Raw genomic sequence first — 19,545 nt, forward strand, 5'->3', positions numbered from 1 at the left:
GGCTGAGGAAGAGGAGGAGCTGCACATCTCTGATGAGAAGGACGCTGATGGGGATGAGTCTGAGGAGGTCCTCGGAAGCGACGATGATGGGGATGAGGCCCTTGCACTGACTAGACGAAGCAGGCAAGCTCGGGAGGCCCTCATAGCTGCTAGATTTGTGGAGGATGATGACGACATGCAGTGAGGTGACCCCGTAGATCCTCACATCACATTTGTGAACGTTTGATTCCAGTCTGGTTTCTGGCACTTCTGAAAGAGTTTCAATCCCTCAAATGTGTCTGAGGGTTTAGAAATGGTCCCTCTAGAAATACTTCACATTTCTGCCATAATCTTTCAACATCCAAGTAATGAAATGTGTTTAATCACAGTTTAAGTTAGATCTAATTCTGGTCCCCCAGACTAATTTTAAGGATTGAAACGCTAGTGCCAGAAGGTTGGTTCCTCAGGACTGAGATATGAGGAAAGACTGAAAAGGACAACCGTGTAGCGTAAAAAGTCAGAATCGTGGAACTATTGATGAAACTATAGGACTCGCTGACGTGCAGTGAAAACTATTCCCCATGAGAGGAACTCAAGAACCTGTAATCAATTCACCTAAGGAGCAGCTGTTGAATGACGCCGCCTCTCAGTGGGCCCGGCCTATATAGGAGCATTGAAGCCCCGCCTCCTGCTGTTTTCCCGCGCTGCAGCGCCTGACCTGTGACCCTGCTCCCTGGTCGTGGCTCCGCCCACACTTTGGCCCAGCCCCTCTTTGGTTGTTCCGCGCTGCGGCGGCTGACCTGTGCCTCCGCTTACACTTTGTTGCCACGCTTTCAATTTTGGCACGCCCCTTTCTGCCTGTCAGGCCCCGCCCACACGTTTGCCCCGCTCCGCCACGCCCCCTCCCGCTTGTTCCGAGCTGCGGCGATTAACAACGTGGCTCCGCCCACACTCTGGCCCCGCCTCCCCCTTGTCCCGCGCTCTCGCGACTGACCTGTGACCTCGGAGTTTGGTGAGATGGCGGTGCAGCCCAGGGACCGCTTGTCCGGAGCAGACAGTGGACAGGATGGCGGCGCTTTCGTGGCCTTCTACAGGTCTATGCCTGAGAAGCCTGACACCACCTTCCGCGTCTTTGACCGCAACGACTACTACACTGTGCACGGGAAGGACGCACTGTTCGCCGCCAGGGAGGTCTTTAAAACCAACGGAGTGATCAAGACTCTGGGATCAGGTGGGTGCTGGGCCTGGGCGGGGAGGATAGAACCTAACCTTCCCTCTGAAGCCGCAGTGCGCCCCGGTCCTGGCCGGAGCAGCTCATGGGGATGGGGATGGGGAGGGGGTGGGGATGGGGTGGGGGTGGGGGGCGGAATTCGTCGCATGGTAGGGACAAGCCGCTGCCTGGCGCTCCAAGGGTTACTTAGGCAGTCTCAGTGGTCCAATCATTGGGTGTTTTTTCTTTTCTTTTTGTTTTATTTGGAAAGCTTCAACTCCATAAATCGCCCTGGGTTTTTATATTCCCTTTTGACGCGCCCGCCAAATTCAGTCTGTGTGCAACCGGAGTGACTGAAATTGAATATAACATCTTTTAGGAGCATTAATCCATAAAGTTTGATGGGGAATGAGTTTAAAGAAGGGCACTGGGAATGTTTAGTGTGTATGTTTGTAGGTGAATTCTAACATGCTGTATGGAAATTTGAAATCTGTGGATTTCACAGAATTTTAACGGCACAGAAGGAGGCCATTCGACCCATCGTGTCTGCACCGGTTCTCCAAATGAACATTGTGACCTACCTTTGCCCTGCCTTTTCCCTGTGCCCCTGCACATTGTTTCTATTCAAACATTCATCTAATGCCCTCTTGAATGCATCAATTGATCCTGCCTCCACCACACTTCAGGCAACGCATTCCAGACCGGAGCCATTCGTGTGAAAACGTTTTCTCACATTGCATTTCCTCCTTTTGCAAATTACTTTGAATCTGTGCCGCCTTGTTCTTAATCCTTTTACCAGCGGGAACAGCTGTTTAGCCCCCTCCTGATTTTGAACATCTCTATCAAATCTCTAAGCCGCCTTCTCTCCAAGGAGAACAGTCCCAACCTCTTCAATCTATCTTTGTAACTGAAGTTTCTCGTCCCTGGAACCATTCTTGCACTTCTGCACGCTCTCCAATGTGTTCAGATCCTTCCTACAATGTGGCGTCCATAACTGTACTCAATTCTTCAGCTGAGGTCTAATGAGTGTCTTATATAAATTCAACATTACCTCCTTGCTCTTGTACTCTGTGCCCCTGTTAATAATGCCCAGGATGCCATATGCTTTATTAACAGCTCTCTCCACCTGTCCTGCCACCATCAATGATCTATGCACATCTCCACCCAGGTCTTTCTGTTGCTGCATCCACTTCAAAATTTTACCCCTTATTTTATATTGTCCTGTCCATGTTCTTGCATCACCTCACACTTCTCCACATTGATCTTCATCTACCACCCATCTGCCCACTCCACCAACTTTGAAGTTCTACATTGTCCTCCTTGCAGTTTACAACACTCCCAAGCTTCGTATCATCCGCAGACTTTGAAATTGTTCCCTGCACTCCAAAATCTAGATCATTAATATATATATGGAAAAGCAAGGGTATCAATACTGACCCTTGGGGAGCTCCACTACAAACCTTCCTCCGGCCCAAAAAATATCCATTGACTGTTACTCTGTTTCCTATTCAGCCAATTTTGTTTCCATGTTACTGCTGTCCCTTTTATTTCATGAGCAATAACTTTTCTCAAGTCTGTTGTGTGGCACTGTATCAAATGCCTTTTGAAAGTTCATGTACACCACATCAACGGCATTACCCTCATCGAACCTTTCTGTTACCTCGTTAAAAATCTCCAAGTTAGTTAAACACGATTTCCCCTTTAGAAATTCATGCTGGCTCTTCCTTATCAACCCATATTTTTCCATGAGACTACTAATTCTATCCCGAATAATTGTTTCTAGAACCCTGCCCACCACAAGTTAAATAATTGCTGGGCTCAATGTTTCCAATTCTCCAGTCCTCTGGCACCTCCCTTGAGTCTAGGGAAGACTGAAAAATTATGGCCAGTGACCCTGTTATTTCTGTTCTCACTTTCTTCAGTACCCTTGGATGCAACTCGTCCAGTCCCGGTACCTTATCAACTTTAAGTACCGACAGTCTATTCAACACTTTCTCCTTATAAATTTTGATCCATTTATGGTTAGTAGTCAGTAATGATTTCTGGCCTGTGTTAAATAGATCTCAGTTAGCATTACCTCAATGCCTTAAGGTAGTGAGGAACAAAAGCAATCTGGGTGATGATCTCTTAATGGTAGTAAGAGCTGGATACAGAATTGTGTATGACTAGGATTCCTTCCATTGTGGGATACATGCTCGTGCTGATTGTCTAAGTTCATGTAAAGAATAACCAGTTGGATGAATTATTGGATGCTTGGTGGCTTTGGAATCCCTCAGCCAGAATCCAGGGGGCTGGGGTTGTGGGGGTAGTGGAAATGAGAATAAGAAAAAATCGAAAAAGTTTATTGCTCATTATTACCCCTCTTTTTGCAGGAAACAATAAGATTGAAAGTGTTGTGCTGAGTAAAATGAACTTTGAATCTGTGGTCAGGGATCTTCTATTGGTCCGACAGTATCGTGTGGAGGTTTATCGGAACAAAGCCGCGAGTAAGTCCTCAAAGGAGAATGATTGGTACTTGGCCTGCAAGGTAATTGTTGGTTCAATTATTATAACCTTCCATTCTTAAACTAGAGTGTTTTTAATACATAACTTTGTAATGGAGGGTGGGGGAAAAAAGGAATTGTCCATCAGGTGGCAAGCTTTTTCTTATAATCATGTGAAAGAGATGATAAAAGAGTTTCCGTGATATTCAAGTGTTGGATGCAACCCATGGAAATGTCTACAGCAATAACAGGTGATTCATCAAAGTGTTCAAGAAATGAATTCCAAGGTTCTGTGTTCTAAGCAATAAACCCGCTTATGGAATGACAATGGTGGAAATGATATTGATTATGGATCATTCCAGATGATTAGCTGCTTCCTTAATTTCCAAAACTACAGATATAAACCTAATAAGGCAGCAGTGAGAAGGATAATGAGGATAATCTCTACGAAAGGTATACTGACGCCAGATTTTCAAGAGAGAAAGTTAGGCTAGGAGTAAGAAAGGTGAATGCGATGGAATAGGGTAGGTTCAGTTTCAAAGCAAATATCTTGATGAGAGAGGCAAGACAGAGATGAGAAATTTTTTTCTCAGAACATTGCTAGTCTGTGGAATTCTCTTTCCTAGAAAGCAGTGGAGGCTGGGTCATTGAATTTATTCAAGGGTGAGTTAGATAGATTTTTGAATATTGATTCAACAGGACAGAAAAGTCGAGTTGAGAACACAACCATATCAGCCATGATCTTATCAAATGGCAGAGCAGGCTCAAAGGGCCAAATGGTCTACTCCTCCTAAGTCCTTTGCTCCTATATTTATTCTCTTTAAAGTATGCTAATGTAGCAAAAATGTGTGATGCACAGATAAGCCCATTGGCTGTGAATCCACTGTTGACTCAGAATCAACATGGAGAGGCGATTTTTTCATTGTGATGTATCTGTAGTTTGAAAATCTCTAGATTTACTGTCTGGTGAGTATCCAATTTTTTTTAACCTTTTTTTCCTGTACAGGCGTCTCCTGGTAACCTTACTCAGTTCGAAGAGATTCTCTTTGGCAGCAGTGATATGTCTACTGCAGCTGGCGTAGTGGGTGTTAAACTAGGAACAGCAGATGGGCAGAGGTTAGTTGGTGTTGGCTACGTCGATTCCACACTTCGGAAGCTGGGAGTGTGCGAGTTCCCGGACAATGATCAGTTTTCCAATCTAGAGGCTCTGCTGGTGCAGATCGGGCCCAAGGAATGTGTGTTATCAGGTGGCGAAGCTGCAGGAGATATCACTAAACTTCGACAGGTAAATTTCTGTCTTTGTATTTAATGTTCGGTGTAAGTGGGTAAGCATGGCATGAATTTTAATTTCTACTCAGACTTGAAGAGCAAATATTTAGAGTGTTGTTTTATAACCCTGTTAGGGACCAGTAATTTTTTGTTTAAAGTAGACAAAGTTTGAAATCCCAGTTACCCACTAGGAGAATAAAGCCACAATATTCTGCAGTTTAAAAAAACTTTACTATGCAAAGTCAGAAAAGTAAAACACCCTACAATATCTTGTACTCAACATTCAGAATTAACATGAGGTAAGTGGGAATTAATAGGCAAACAGTAGTCGAACACACACCACTGCAGGTTAAGTGGCAGGTGCGACCAAGGCAGATTCCATAGATTTCTCAGCAGCCCACCCAAACATCAGTGACCACCATGAGTCACAATAGTTTAGGGAGACACTTTTAACGAGAGTGATTCCAACTCCTCAATTTCGAAGATCTAGCCTCTGAATTCCCTCAAATGCTGCTCAGACTTGGACATCCTTGAACGACTGCTCACCTCCCGATTTTCAGTCTTTTCTGAGATTGCGCTGCACAGGATTCACAAAGCTGCACTCCCACCTCTAATTACAGGCTCTTTCCAGCTCTTCTGCAGACTCCTAGCTTCATTAAGCTGGAACTGCCCCCTGGGTTTCTCCGAACTCATGGCTGCACTGGGTTATAAATGATTCTCAGGACTTCTGAGCCCTAATCCTCTCCAGGAATGAACCAATGACCTTCCACCACCTTCTTGGGTCCCCAGGACTACTTCTGAGCCCTACCTGCACCAAACAGCTTCCGGGGCTTCCCTGTGAGCTGCAAACCAAATTACCAGCTCCCTCTCCCAGTAAACAAAAAGGTAAATTGAAACCAGAGAACCTTCTTAAGCGCCATCCATCTACATGATGACATGGCCTTTCAGGGTTCACAATGCTTTTAAACTAATTTAGCTTTAATTCCCAAAACAAAACATCTCTCTGGACTGCAATTCTTTGCCAGCAGTGTAGGCACCACACCTCAAGTTCTCCAGCTAAGTAGGCCCACCTGCTGTTTTAGGATCTTGCCCTTCCAGCTATTAACCCTTTAAGTCAACATGGCCCTAACCTTTTGTGTTGGCACCTCCAAGGTGCTTAAGTTGCATTTATCCAATTTTCTACAATTATACTTTAACCTTCCCAAAACTAAAAATTACCCCTACGATTTTAACATGAACCATGCACTAGATATTTGTAACAGTTGCCATATTGTGATTAAGCTCCCTATTGCTTTAACTGGGATTTAGTGAAGAAGTAAGGGTGCCTAGGTTTAATGTGTTCATGGTGTTAACTGTGGTGCACAAACTGCTAGCTGCTATTTGAAAAGATGACTAGCTCGAGAATTGGGCTAAAGAGGACAGAACTGAAGTGAGGTGGGCCCAAATATTTGATAGCAGAACAGGAACTCAAGCAGAGGTGGCACACAGCCTGGAAAAGCAGGATTGGCAAAAGGAGTGGGTCAGTGGGGTTGGGCACTGAGAAGGCCAAGGAGCAAGGATAATTTGCCATCATACCACCAGTGGTGGGATGCGTGCAAGGACAATATGACAAGTGTTTACATTGTAAATTCCCGTAATGACTATTTACGTAGTTCAGTTATGAACTTGACAATAACACCTAAGCATATGCATAATTTTTTATGAGATATGGATTATGCACCAATTGCTAACTTTTATGATGCAAGTGACTGGCCTTTCTGATTTGTTGATGTGAAACCACTGTGCAGAATATCAAGTTTTTTGAGATTCTTTAACTGCAGTGTAGAAAAGTACCTGGAATCTCATTGAAGATCTTGATGCTTGTTTCCCCTGACACATGACTCTCCTTGGATCTCTTTTCCCCTTCCTTTACCCCATCTTTTCTGAAGGCATGGCACCCATGGTTGGCTTTATGGACATTGTGATTTTTTTTCCCACTCACCCTATCCAAGTGGACATTATGGTGCTGAATGTTGGCAGGCTATTTGTGTATGGTGTGACAAAGCCAAACCCAATAAGTCCTTTCTCAATATGCCCTAGGCTTGATCACGCTTAAGTGTATTGTGAACAGTTCTGGGCTCCATATTAGGAAAGGATATAAAAACACGGGAGAAAGTGCAAGAAAGATTTACAAGGATGATACTAGAACTAAAAGATACAACCAACAGGAAAGACTGAACAGGCTGGGACTCTTTTTCTTTTTAAAAAAAGGGAGCACTAAGAGGAGATCTAATTAGAGATTTTTAAAATTACAGTGAAATCACGATGAGTCAAACTCAGATGGCACAAAGTTCCGGTTATGTTGAAGTTGTTGACTATTACTGCGAGCAGAGTAGCAAATCCCATTGAACAATGTCCATGAGAAGCCAAAATTCCACACTGGTAACTCCAGATTAGCTGAACTTGTCTAAGCTTGCCATATGTGTGCGCCAGAAGTTAGAAGTGTTATTGATTGGAGGGATTGTGAAAATCCACTAACCACAGCAGCTCATCTCTCAGGTTATCAAGGCTATAGAGATGCTCCGGTATTTCACAGTGCGGCACAAAAACACCAAAAACATGTTTGACTGCATTGGAAGACACGGCAGACTGTATCTCACACATCGGAAAAGCAGCACACTAAGCAGATAAAGATGAATTTTTCTGGAGCTAACTTTTGGCCTTTCTCAAAAAAGCCCAAGCCTTTTGCAAGGTCAGGTCATTGTAAGGTGTGAACAAATTGAATAAAGACTTTTTCACACACTTACTGCTTTACTGTGTTTTCATTTGCCATTTGAGTCTGTTGTTTTAGACGTGGACCGCATTTATGGGTTTATTGGGTTACACAGAATCACACCGTGCAGAAGAAGCCCTTCGGCCCATCGAGTCTGCACCGACATGTGAGAAACTCCTGACCTACCTATCAAATCCCATTTACTAGCACTTGGCCCATAGCCTTGAATGTTATGACTTGCCAAGTGCTCATCCAGATATTTTTTAAAGGATGTGAGGCAACCCGCCTCCACCACCCTCCCAGGCAGTGGGACCCTCCCAAACAGTCACCACCCTCTGGGTAAAATGTTTTTCCTCACATCCCCCCCTAAACCTCCTGCCCCTCACCTTGAACTTACGTCCCCTTGTGACCGACCCTTCAACTAAGGGGAACAGCTGCTTCCTATCCACCCTGTCCATGCCCCTCATAATCTTGTACACCTCGATCAGGTCGCCCCTCAGACTTCTCTGCTCCAATGAAAACAACCTAAGTCTATCCAACCTCTCTTCGTAACTTAAATGTTTCATCCCAGGCAACATCCTGGTGAATCTCCTCTGCACCCCCTCGGGTGTAATCACATCCTTCCTATAATGTGGCGACCAGAACTGCACACAGTACTCCAGCTGTGGATTCACATGGGGATGGTGTCTCTACTACGAAGCTCCGCTTAACACGAATTTGGAAGCAGACCCTCTGGGATTTGACTCTTCGAGATTTTACTGTATAAAGAAGTTCTATGTGATAGACCAATAGAGAATTTACGCACTTGTAGGGGAGTCCAAAACTAGGGGCTATAAATACAAGATAATCAATGTCATGCCCGGTACAGAGATGTCATATTACAGTCAATACTTTTTAAAACTGGGCACAAACAAGCTATTAAAATGGCTGCTGCAACTCGTGTGACATTTGGCAATTTACACACTGTACCAAATCTTGAGTGAATACCCAATTAAATATGAACGTTCACAGCCATCCGGAGAATTTTTGTTTTTGTTCATGGGATGTGGATGTCGCTTGGCTAGGCCAGAATTTTTTGCCTATCCATAATTACCCTTTAGAAAGTGGTGGTGAGCCACCTTCTTGAACTGCTGCAGTCCATGTGGTGTAGGTACACCCGCAGTGCCACAGCACTGTTAGGAAGGGGGTTCTAGGATTTTGGCCCAGGGACATCAAAGGAATGGTGACATAGTTCCAAGTCAGGATGGTTTGTGGCTTGGAGAGGAGCTTGCAGGTGGTGGCGTTTCAAAGCATCTGCTACCATTGTCCTTCTAGGGGTAGAGGTTCTGAATTTGGAAGGTGCTGTCTAAGGGCCATTGTTGAGTTGCTGCTGTGCATCTTCTATGTGGTACACACTGCTGACACTGCATTGGAGGAGTATGGGATGTGAATCAAGCGAGCTGCTTTGTCCTGGATGATGTCAAGATTTCTGTGTGGTTGGGACTGCACTAACCTGGGCAAGTAGAGAGTATTGCATCTCGTAGATGGTGGACAGGCTTTAGAAAGAGGTAAGCTACTCACCACAGAATTCCTAGCCACTGACCTGCTGTTGTAGCCACAGTGTTTATATGGCTGGTCCAGTTCAGTTTTTTTTTCATTCATTCACGGGACATGGGCTTCACTGGCTGGGCCAGCATTTATTACCCATCTCTAGTTGCCCTTGAGAAGGTGGTGGTGAGCTGTCTTCTTGAACTGCTGCAGTCCATGTGGTGTAGGTACACCCACAGTGCTGTTAGGAAGGGAGTTCCAGGATTTTGACCCAGTGAGGAAGGGCGATATATTTCCAAGTCAGGATGGTGAGTGGCTTGGAGAACTTCCAGATGGTGGTGTTCCCATCTATCTGCTGCCGTTGTCCTTCTAGATGATAGTGGTCGTGGGTTTGGAAGATGTTTTCTAAGGAGCCTTGGTGAATCTCTGCAGTGCATCTTGTAGATGGTAGACACTGCTGCTTATGTGTGTCAGTGGTGGAAGGATTGAATGTTTGTGGATGTGGAGCCAATCAAACGGGCTGTTTTGTCCTGGATGATGTCATGCTTCTTGAGTGTTGTGGGAGCTGCACTCATCCAGGCAAGTGGGGAGTATTCCATCACACTCCTGACTTGTGCCTTGTAGGTGGTGGACAGGCTTTGGGGTGTCAAGAGGTGAGTTACTTGTTGCACGATTCCTAGCCTCTGACCTGCTTTTGTAGCCACAGTATTTATGTGGCTAGTCCAGTTTCTGGTCAAGATGTTGATAGCGGGGGATTCAGTGATGGCAATGCCATTGAATGTCAAGGGGCGACTGTTAGATTTTCTCTTGTTGGAGATGGTCATTGCCCGGCACTTGTGTGGCGTGAATGTTACTTGTTACTTGCCACCTGTCAGCCCAAGCCTGGATATTGTCCAGGTCTTGCTGCATTTGGACATGGACTGCTCTAGTATCTGAGGAGCCACAAATGGTGCTGAACATTGTGTAATCATCAGTGAACTTCTGACCTTTATGATGGAAGGAAGTTCATTGATGAAGCAGCTGAAAATGGTTGGGCCCAGGACATCACTGCAGGAGTTCCTCGGGGTAATGTCCTGGATCTGGGATGACTGACCTCCAACAACCACAACCAACTTCCTCTGTGCTTGGTGTGACTCCAACCAGCAGAGAGTTTTCCCCCTGATTTCCATTGACTCCAGTTTTGCTAGGGCTCCTTGATGCCGCAATCGATCACTTGTGGCCTTCATGTCAAGGGCAGTCACCTCTCACCTCACCTCAGGAGTTCAGCTCTTTTGTTCCTTTTTTGAACCAAGGCTGTAATGAGGTCAGGAGCTGAGTGGCCCTGGCGGAACACAAACTGGGCATCAGTGAGCAGGTTGTTGCTGAGCATGTGCCACCTGATAGCACTATTCTGGTCAATGGTAACTCCCAGAGTGTAAATAGTGGGGGATTCAGCAATAGTAATGCCATTAAGGTCAAGGGGCGATGTTTAGATTCTTCCTTGTTGAAGCTGGTCATTGCCTGGTACATAAATGTTCCTTGTCACTTATCAGCTCAAGCCTGAAAATTGTCCGGATCTTGCTGCATATGGACATGGACTGCTTCGGTATCTGAGTTGTGAATGGTGCTGAACAATGTGCAATCATCAGCAAACTTCCCCACTTCTGACCTTATGACGGAGAAAAGGTCATTTTTGAAGTAGCTGAAGAAGGTTGGGAATTCACACACCTTTGTTTAAAGGTGAGCCAATACAAAAGGACGTTAGAATTGACCAACTGCCTACCTCCTTGCTTCATGCTGGACAAAAGGGAAGGTGGAATCTCAATTTGTCAGACGGAAGTGAATGGACTCTATCAACCTTCTATTTGGAAAAGACCTTGAACTTGTGAAAAGTCACATGGTGAGACAGCCATGTTTTCTTGGTCCACTTAGCAGCTGTTTTTAGTTAGAACCATTGGAACTATAGGTTCAGGTAGTCTGTGAATCACACTAGGAGAAAAACTGCAAAACCTCAGGCAAAGTATATAACCTATTCTAGCTAAAGTTCACTTGAGAACCAACCTTCTAGAAATTCGACGACAAGAAACCTCACAACCTGCTGTGGATACTTGCTTTGAAAAACCCTCACTTCACATTTAAAGCACCAAAACAATCTACGAAACTACAGGCCTGCCACATGGGAGACCGGGGATCAAGCCAGAGACTTGAGATTGCTAATATCTGTAATAGTGTATTATCTTATCTGTATCTAACCTTTGGGTGTGAGAGAGAATGAGTGAATGAGATATTGCGTTTAATTTGAGGGTAAGTGTGTCAGAATGAATAACTAGTTTTACTTTTAAACTCTCAAAAACTTACTACTGAATTATTTGATTGAGATAGACACTCAGTGGGATAAGGAAAGGCATACCTTCCTGTAGAAAACGTACTGATCATGGGTAATAAGGGAACACACACATTCTATCCCTGACAATCACTTGTAAATCCAATAAGGAATTCAGATGATACTATTTTACTTAAGTAGTGAGAATGTTGTATTTACCAGTGTGTGAAGCAGTTGAGGCAAGTTATATAAAAGAGGAAGCTAAATATGTACATTAGGGGGAAAGGAATAGAAGGATATGTTGATAGGATGAGATGGAGTAAAGTGGGAAGAGTCTCTTGTGAAGCATGAATCAGTTGGGCAGAATGGCCTCTTTCTATTTTGTACAGTCTTGAATTCAATGTAAGCCTGATGTCATCACAGATATTTTAAACTAAACATCATTGGATAGCATTTAAAATGGCAAACCTTGTAGATTTTTTCCTCTGTAGCTCAGAATTTGTTATGCCAGTTGTAGTATTGACTCGTCAGGCCGAATAGCCTGTTTTTGCACTACAAAATTCCAGTTAATGTCCACATAGAGACGCTTTCCTTTGGAGGTCAACTAACTAATGATTAGGTGCTGGAGTCTGGTGAGGTTTTGCTCTTCCTAATCCATAGCAATGCAGCTGATTACAGAAGCCCATTTATACTATCATTGCAGATGATGTCACCAAACTCATCATAGATCAGGGTCTGGAACATAGGAACAGGAATAGGCTGTATAGCCTCTCAAGCTTGTTCCACACACTGAAATTAGGCGTTCTCTGACCTTCATGGCTTAGCACAAGAACATGCATATGGGTTTGGGTACACTTTCCTGTATATGAAATAATTATGCTCTCAATTTTACAATGAAACCAAGCTTTTTTGTTCAGATTGCACATTTTTGCCCATTTGAGTTTGAAAAAGTTCCAGCTAGTGTTTGTTTCAGTAATTTTCCACTGGGGCAAGAATGTAGGTTTTTACTGCCTTTCTTCAATTATCAATCAGTGTGTCATGGGAGTTATTTTTCTTCTATGTTTCTGCATGGGCTTGAGCAGAGTTCTGATGTCACGAATTATAAAAGCAATGATCCAAGCTATTAGTCTGATGCACGCCATTTGACAATTGATTTTAAAGAGCAAAGTGATTGGCAAAGGTCTTTTGAATGCAAAGTACTTAACTCTGGTTACACTCCAAAGAGTTATTGATTGACCAGAGAGACTGCTATCTGAAATTTCTTACCAGGACTTCTCTTTCTCTCATACCAATGCCATGCTGTTACATTTACCCTAAGGACCTTTGTTATTCCTTCACTTTTGGCATTCAACCCATTGTATTTGCCGCTGGTCCTCCACATCCTTCCAGGCTTTGCTTAATCCCTGGGATAAGCATCAAATTATGGTCTGGCTCTCCCAGGGCCTGCATGAGAGTTCCTCCCCTCTCTAATACCAAGGCATAACTATGTACTCTGGCTGAGCTCCCTTCCTTAAGAAGACTGTCAGAGAAGTCTTTGTGCCTTGAGCTCGCTTTTGCACATCTTGGATCACCCAAGGTAAAGCAGATTTGGTAATATTTCTTTCTGTTCTGACACCCTAACGCAACTGCACTTTCCCCTTATAATCGGAACACCTTGAATTTTATGGGTCACCTGTGGGTGGGAAAACAGGTGGGCAGACCCAGAATTAGGGTGCCAATCCATCGGTGGCGGGCTGCCTACCTGTGGCTCAATTGAGGCCCTTAAGTGTGCAATTAGTGCCCCTGCCCCTCCACAGTTTTGCCTTCCCACATCCGTCCAGCCCCTCGCCAAGGCTCGCCAAGGCCTGCCAATCTGATCCCAGCAAAATTCTGGGCTTACTGGTATTTGGGGGGTATCCTTGGATCCTCTTCCTTCTGGGCCTGCTGCAATACTGGCAGTGGCCACTGATCCAAGTGTGGCACAGGGCTGCTGATCTCCGACTGGCCAGCAGTTTTATGAGGTGAGGCTTCCTGCTGAAGACAGAAAGACATCTGGCCTCGTACAATCAGAAAACTAATGTCCCTCAACCAGCTCCCTCAGCTAAACACCCCCGATCAATAAAGAAGGAAAATGTGGATCATTTGCCATACCTTGGGACCAACCTCTCACCGAAGGCAGCCATAGACACTGAAATTTATCATAGTCTCCAAAGCTTGGCCTTTGGCCGACCTGAGGAAAGAGTATTTGAGGACTAGGATCTCAAATCTGAGACTAAAGTCATGGTTTGCTGGACAACAGTGATCCCCACACTCCCATATGTTTCAGAGGCTTGATCAACCTACAGCAGGCATCTCAAAGCACCGGAGAAGTACCACCAGTGGTGCCTTTGCAAGATCCTCCAAATCCGGTCACAGGAAAGACGGTCCAACAGCAAAGTCCTCTTCCAACCCAGCTTGCCCAGGATTGAGGTGTTAATCACTCAAAACCAGCTCGGCTACACAGGACATGCTGCTCTTATGCCTGATGCCCAAAGCAACTGCTCTACTGGAACTTGGTTGCAGCCAGCTGGATAGCTGAAACGCTTTAGGGGATGCCCTTAAAGCGTCCCTGAAGAGGTCAAATGTGCCTGTCGATTTGTGGGGAGACCCTGGTTTGTGACCGATCAAAATGAAAAAGGTTCATTTGGGAAGGCTTCGTCAGGAATTGAGACTTCGTCAGGAATGTGCAAAGCTGAAGTCAAGGCATTGGAGGGAGTGCACATACCTCCCAACAGCTTACCTACCCAACCTTTCAAGCACCATCTGCCCCATATGTGGCAGAGTCTGCAGATTGCAGTTGGACTTTTCAGCCATCTCAGAACCCCTCGAACTGGAGTGGAAGCAAGTCATCTTTGATTCAGAGGAACTCCCTAAGAAGGAGAGAAAGGGCCGTTGCTCTAAAAGTTAAAGTGGGGCAAGCCGGCCAAATGGTGGCGGGCTTGCCCTGAGATTTATGCTGGGGTACGTTGAGCCTACCCCTGTATAATCCAGTCCCTCCAGTTCAAATCTTGATTGGCCAAAGGCAAGGTTTTGTGGGTAGACATGTTTGAGGGAAATGTTAATGTTTTGGGAGGGAAAATTATTTATTAGAGAAAGGAGTGACTTGTGTATTTATATAGTGTCTTTCATGACGACAGGACGTTCCAATGTGCTTTACAGCCAGTGAAGTACTTTAAGTGTGATCACTGTTGTAATGTAGGAACTATTCCAGCCAATTTACAGCAAGCTCCCACAAACAGCATTGTGATAATGACCAGAAACTCTGTTTTGTGATGTTGAGTTGGGGATAACTGTTGGCCAGGACACCAGGGATAATAGCTCCCCTGCTCTTCTTTATAACAGTGCTATGGGATCATTTAAAGTACGTCTGAAAGGGCAGATAGGTAGGGCCTCAATTTAACATCTCATCCAAAAGACGACACCTGCAAAAGTGCAGCACTCCCTCAGTACTGCATTTGATTGTCAGCCTTGTTTTTTGTGCTCAAGTCTTAGGGACTTGAACCCACAACCTTCTGATTCAGAGGCAAGAGTCCTAGCAACTGAGCCACAGCTGACATGTTTTTAGTCTAATTGCATTTTGAGTTTTCTGGGCTTTGGGGGTGGGTGGGGGAGTGGTGGCTGACAAGCCCCTCTAACAACCATACAGTGATACGCATTCAGTTAGCTTTGAAATAATCAGCTAGATTGTGCCATTTTGTGTTTATTTGTCTATAATACAGGTCGTACAACGAGGAGGCATATTGATTACGGATAGAAAGAAAAGTGAGTTTACAAATAAAGACATTGTACAGGATCTGAACCGACTTCTGAAAGCTAAAAAAGGGGAGCAAGTGTCAAGTGCTGCTTTACCAGAGATGGAAAAACAGGTGAGTAAAGTGACCTTCGTGAGAGAGTTCTGCAAAACAAGACTTACTGTGTTCTGTAAAAACAAAATACTTGGATGCTTGAAATAGAAACAGAAAATACTGGAAATACTTAGTGATCTGGTGGCATTTTTGAAGAGAGAAATAGCATTAGTGTTTCACTACAACAGGCCTGTGTATTTCCAGCATTTTCTGGTTTTATTTCAGTTATATTTAATGTACCGCAATCTTTTGTCTTATAGTTAAACAGAACATTTCCACCTGTACTCCTTTAAAATTTTCGGACTTCAAGTACACTTATTGAGGAAGATAAGTCATTTTCCACTCGATGATAACTCTGTTTCTCTCTCCACAGATGCTGCCAGACCTGCTGAGTATTTACAGAATTTTCTGTTTTTACTTCAGATTTCCAGCACCTGCAGTATTTTGCTTTAATTACTGATTTCATTTTTCTGTTCATCACAAGCAACTTTGCTGGGAAATGGTATACTTTTCACTTAGCAAGTGGATAAAACTCTTTCCACAGTTATTTTCTATGCTGTCCCTACTTCATGCAAAGTCTGAAACCAACCGGGTAGATGGATGGCTAATCTGATTCCAAGCTTCTGCAGTTGCTATCCTAAAAAAGTACCCTAATGAAGTGTGGCAAGTGAAATATTGACTTTCCTGGCCCTTTTGGAGAGGAATTCGATTCATAAACCCTCCCATAGTTAAAAGAGTAGGAGCAGTCCCTTGTGAGTCATGCATGTGAATGCACATGCCACCATCCTGTGCTACTTTTGCTGGTACTGTATCCATGCTAACATTTACAGTTCTCTGAAGATTTATGCATTGAGAAAGCTTGATGCCTAGGAAATATTTATTTGATGTTGTAAACTCTGAAATATTTGTGTTTATTTGCTCATTTACCTGTCCCTCCATGCACTGGAAATGCTCCCTGGCCTGGAATGCCATCCTGCAATTTGGCCTCCCTCACTTAAATTTTTTTTTAAAAGGCTGAGGTGGGTTGCTGGGTCACTGGTTAAATATTCTGACTGGTGAACCAGATAGATATCAAATTTGATTCTGTGGGTTTAAATTATATGGAACCAAATTGACTGGGGCAGACTCAGTAATCCAGAGGAAGACATTAACAATACTCTAGTGTATGGTTAATCATGAAGCAGTCAGCTTGATTCACTAATAGAAACATTTGAGATGTAGGACCTGCCACTGGAGGATAAGATTCATCCCACTTTATTTAAGAAACTAGGAAAGCCAGTGCCCCAGCCTTAAGGCTATGCTGCCTAAGTGGGTTATGGGAAGGTTACCAGTTTGGTGATGGTAAGCTAAGGTTCCAGTTGATTAAACTCAGCTTGTTTGGGGCTCCTTAAGCCTTAGCTCAAGTTTCACCCAGATGGGGTGAGTATTAATGCAGAGTGGACTCCCTGTATCAAGCAGACAGAAACTTGGTGTGTAGACTTTTCATGAGCTTGGAGACTCTTGCATGACAATGGTATGTGTGTCAGATATCTGACTGGCTTAAAAAAGTAAACAATTAATTAGCATTGAGACTAATGTTACAACTAGGATACAGAAGAATAAGCTTGTGAAATGGGATGCAACTAATTTTCCCTCCAAGCCGCGCGATAATGCACTTAAACAAATCACCCTCTATTTTTTGTTGTCTGTGGCTATTTTAACTGCAACCTACATGTTACTGTTTAGTTGCTTAGGATAGTAACTGCAAATGCAGAACAAATCTGCAAGGACCGATCTGTTATGTAGTTGATAAGTGCATCATTTTTACTGTGGTTAGTGCAGCTTTACTGTATTGGGGACTACATGGCTAATGCAGATTTTCTTTCAATTTCTAAAGGTCGCCATGTCTTCTGTTTCTGCTGTGATCAAATATTTGGAGCTCCTGTCTGACAAAACTAACTTCGGCCAATATGAGTTGATGACCTTTGACCTGAGCCAGTATATGAGACTGGACAATGCAGCTGTCAGTGCACTCAATCTTTTTCAGGTGAGAGCCCTGGGCCTGATTCTTGTATCTGTCAGTCTGAAGACAACTGTCCTTAAAGGAAGGGAAGAAGATTCCAGCACATTAACCCGTAGCTGCTATGGAGCATGTCACACAGCTACAAGAGCTCAATAATTCAGACCACATTGTATGACAGTAGTTCATATTTCCAGTGGTTTAGCAAAGGGGAACTTTAGTATTCGGGTAAGTACAGTGAATTAATGTATAATACTTTGCACAATGTGCTAAAAGTTATTCAGCAGGATAGAAAATCCCAGATTAGTGTAGATACTATAAACATTACAGAAACAATCACCAGTGTAATACACTGGATAATTGTGCACAAGGCTCTTTGTGGAGTTCTGTAAATACAGTTGGACTAACCATTAAGAGGGGAAGGAGGACAGTTATTGACGCATGATTCAGTAAGGTAAGTATATGTGCTAAAGTTCCATATTAAATTACCACGTTCCTGCAAAATGCTACAGATTGAAGTACAGCTGGTGTGCATTGTCATATGAAAGAGGTGGAAGAGTTAAATTCCCTTTTCTATTCTCAAGACATTTTCTCACCTTCCTCTTTCTCGATCTCTCTCTATGCACTTCCTGTGGGTGAGTACATGGTCTAATGCCAGGACAGCTAAACCCTCAAAAGTCTGCATTGTGCTTGAACACAAGAAATAGAAACAGGAGTAGACCATGTGGCCTCTGCCATTCAGTTCGATCATGGCTGTTCTTGGGCTTCAACTCCACTTCCCTCAATTCTGTTGTCTGGACCTGCTGTAGACTAATTGGTGAGAGATTGATTGATTATTTGCTAGGATTAGTCAACAACGCCAATATTGTATTGTGCAAATGCTAGAATTGTAGAAGACAAATTACCTATTCAAAAATTCTGCGTCATTCGACAGGTGGTTGGCTGCATAAAGGGGAAGGGAGTGGGACGTTTCAATGGAATGATGTCCTAGATGGCCCAGATTTCCTCCCTTATCTGTTTGTATTGTGGTAAACAATGGAGGGTTACCATAGAGAAGGACCCAGCTTTGCACATAAAATTCCAATATATTCTGTGCCACTCACAGCTCAATTTCCCATATCCCTTAATTTCCTGAGACACCAAAAATCTGTTCATCTCAGTCTTAAATGTATTCAATGATGGAGCATCCACAATCCTTGGGTTGAGAATTACAACGATTCACAACCTTTGAGTGACGTAATTTCCCCTCATCTCAGTCCTAAATGATCAGTCCCTTACCCTGAGACTGTGTCCCTGTGTTTTAGATTTCCTGACCAGTAGAAACAATCTTCTACCCATCAAGCCCCTTCAGAATCTTGTATGTTTCAATGATAATTGCCTCTTACTTTTCTAAACTCCAGAGAAAATAGACCCAGTTTGCTGAGCCTCCCAGGGACCAATTTAGTGAACCTTTGCTGTACCGCCTCCAATGCAAGTGTATTTTCTTAAATATGGAGACCAAAACTGCACATAGTACTCCAGATGTGGTCTCACCAAAACCTTCTACAACTCTAGCGAGGATTCTTTATTCCTGTATTCAATCCCCTCTGCAATAAAGGCCAACATGCCATTTGCCTTCCTAATTGCTTGCTGTACCTGTGTGTTAGCGAATTGCACTCCTTGTATGAGCACACTCGGGTCTTTTAGTAGGGTAACATCAGGATAATTTATTTTTTGTTTCTGTTTCTTCCCCCTTCTCTTCCTCTATTTGGGGAAACACTGCTTATATATTACACTTTGTAGTACAGCTGTGAGTGGCACAGAATATATGGGAATTTTATGTGCAAAGCTGGGTCCTTCTCTATGGTAACCCTCCATTGTTTACCACAATACAAGCAGATAAGGGAGGAAATTTGGGCCATCCAGGTCATCATTCCATTGAAACGTCCCACTCCCCCTTTATGCAGCCAACCGCCTGTCGAATGACGCAGAATTTTTGAAGAGGTAATTTGTCTTCTAAAATTCTAGCATTTGCACAATACAATACTGTTGTTGACTAATCATAGCAAATAATCAATCTCTCATCAATTAGTCTACAGCAGGTTCAGACTACAACAGGCCCAGCCATGAGGTGAAGTAAACCTGCAACTGTGGAAAACCGTAAGCCAAAGATGACCTGTTC

General features: G+C 43.8%; 1 protein-coding gene and 1 long non-coding RNA gene across 2 annotated transcripts in view; one reads left to right on the forward strand and one right to left on the reverse strand.

Annotated features, from left to right (window-relative positions):
* Positions 1-666, reverse strand: part of LOC121275307 — a 70,059-nt gene extending 69,393 nt beyond the window's left edge. Inside the window, exon 1 of the long non-coding RNA XR_005942381.1 lies at positions 595-666. This is a non-coding gene — a long non-coding RNA (uncharacterized LOC121275307). The remainder of the gene's footprint in view (positions 1-594) is intronic.
* A 251-nt stretch (positions 667-917) lies between these two features.
* Positions 918-19,545, forward strand: part of msh2 (mutS homolog 2 (E. coli)) — a 77,670-nt gene continuing 59,042 nt past the window's right edge. Inside the window, exons 1-5 of the mRNA XM_041181846.1 lie at positions 918-1,210; positions 3,562-3,716; positions 4,679-4,957; positions 15,260-15,406; positions 17,262-17,411. Coding sequence (XP_041037780.1) covers positions 997-1,210; positions 3,562-3,716; positions 4,679-4,957; positions 15,260-15,406; positions 17,262-17,411 — 945 coding nt within the window. The 5' untranslated portion in view covers positions 918-996. The remainder of the gene's footprint in view (positions 1,211-3,561; positions 3,717-4,678; positions 4,958-15,259; positions 15,407-17,261; positions 17,412-19,545) is intronic.

The sequence above is a fragment of the Carcharodon carcharias genome, chromosome 2 (assembly GCF_017639515.1).
Source record: "Carcharodon carcharias isolate sCarCar2 chromosome 2, sCarCar2.pri, whole genome shotgun sequence".
Taxonomy (NCBI): domain Eukaryota; kingdom Metazoa; phylum Chordata; class Chondrichthyes; order Lamniformes; family Lamnidae; genus Carcharodon; species Carcharodon carcharias.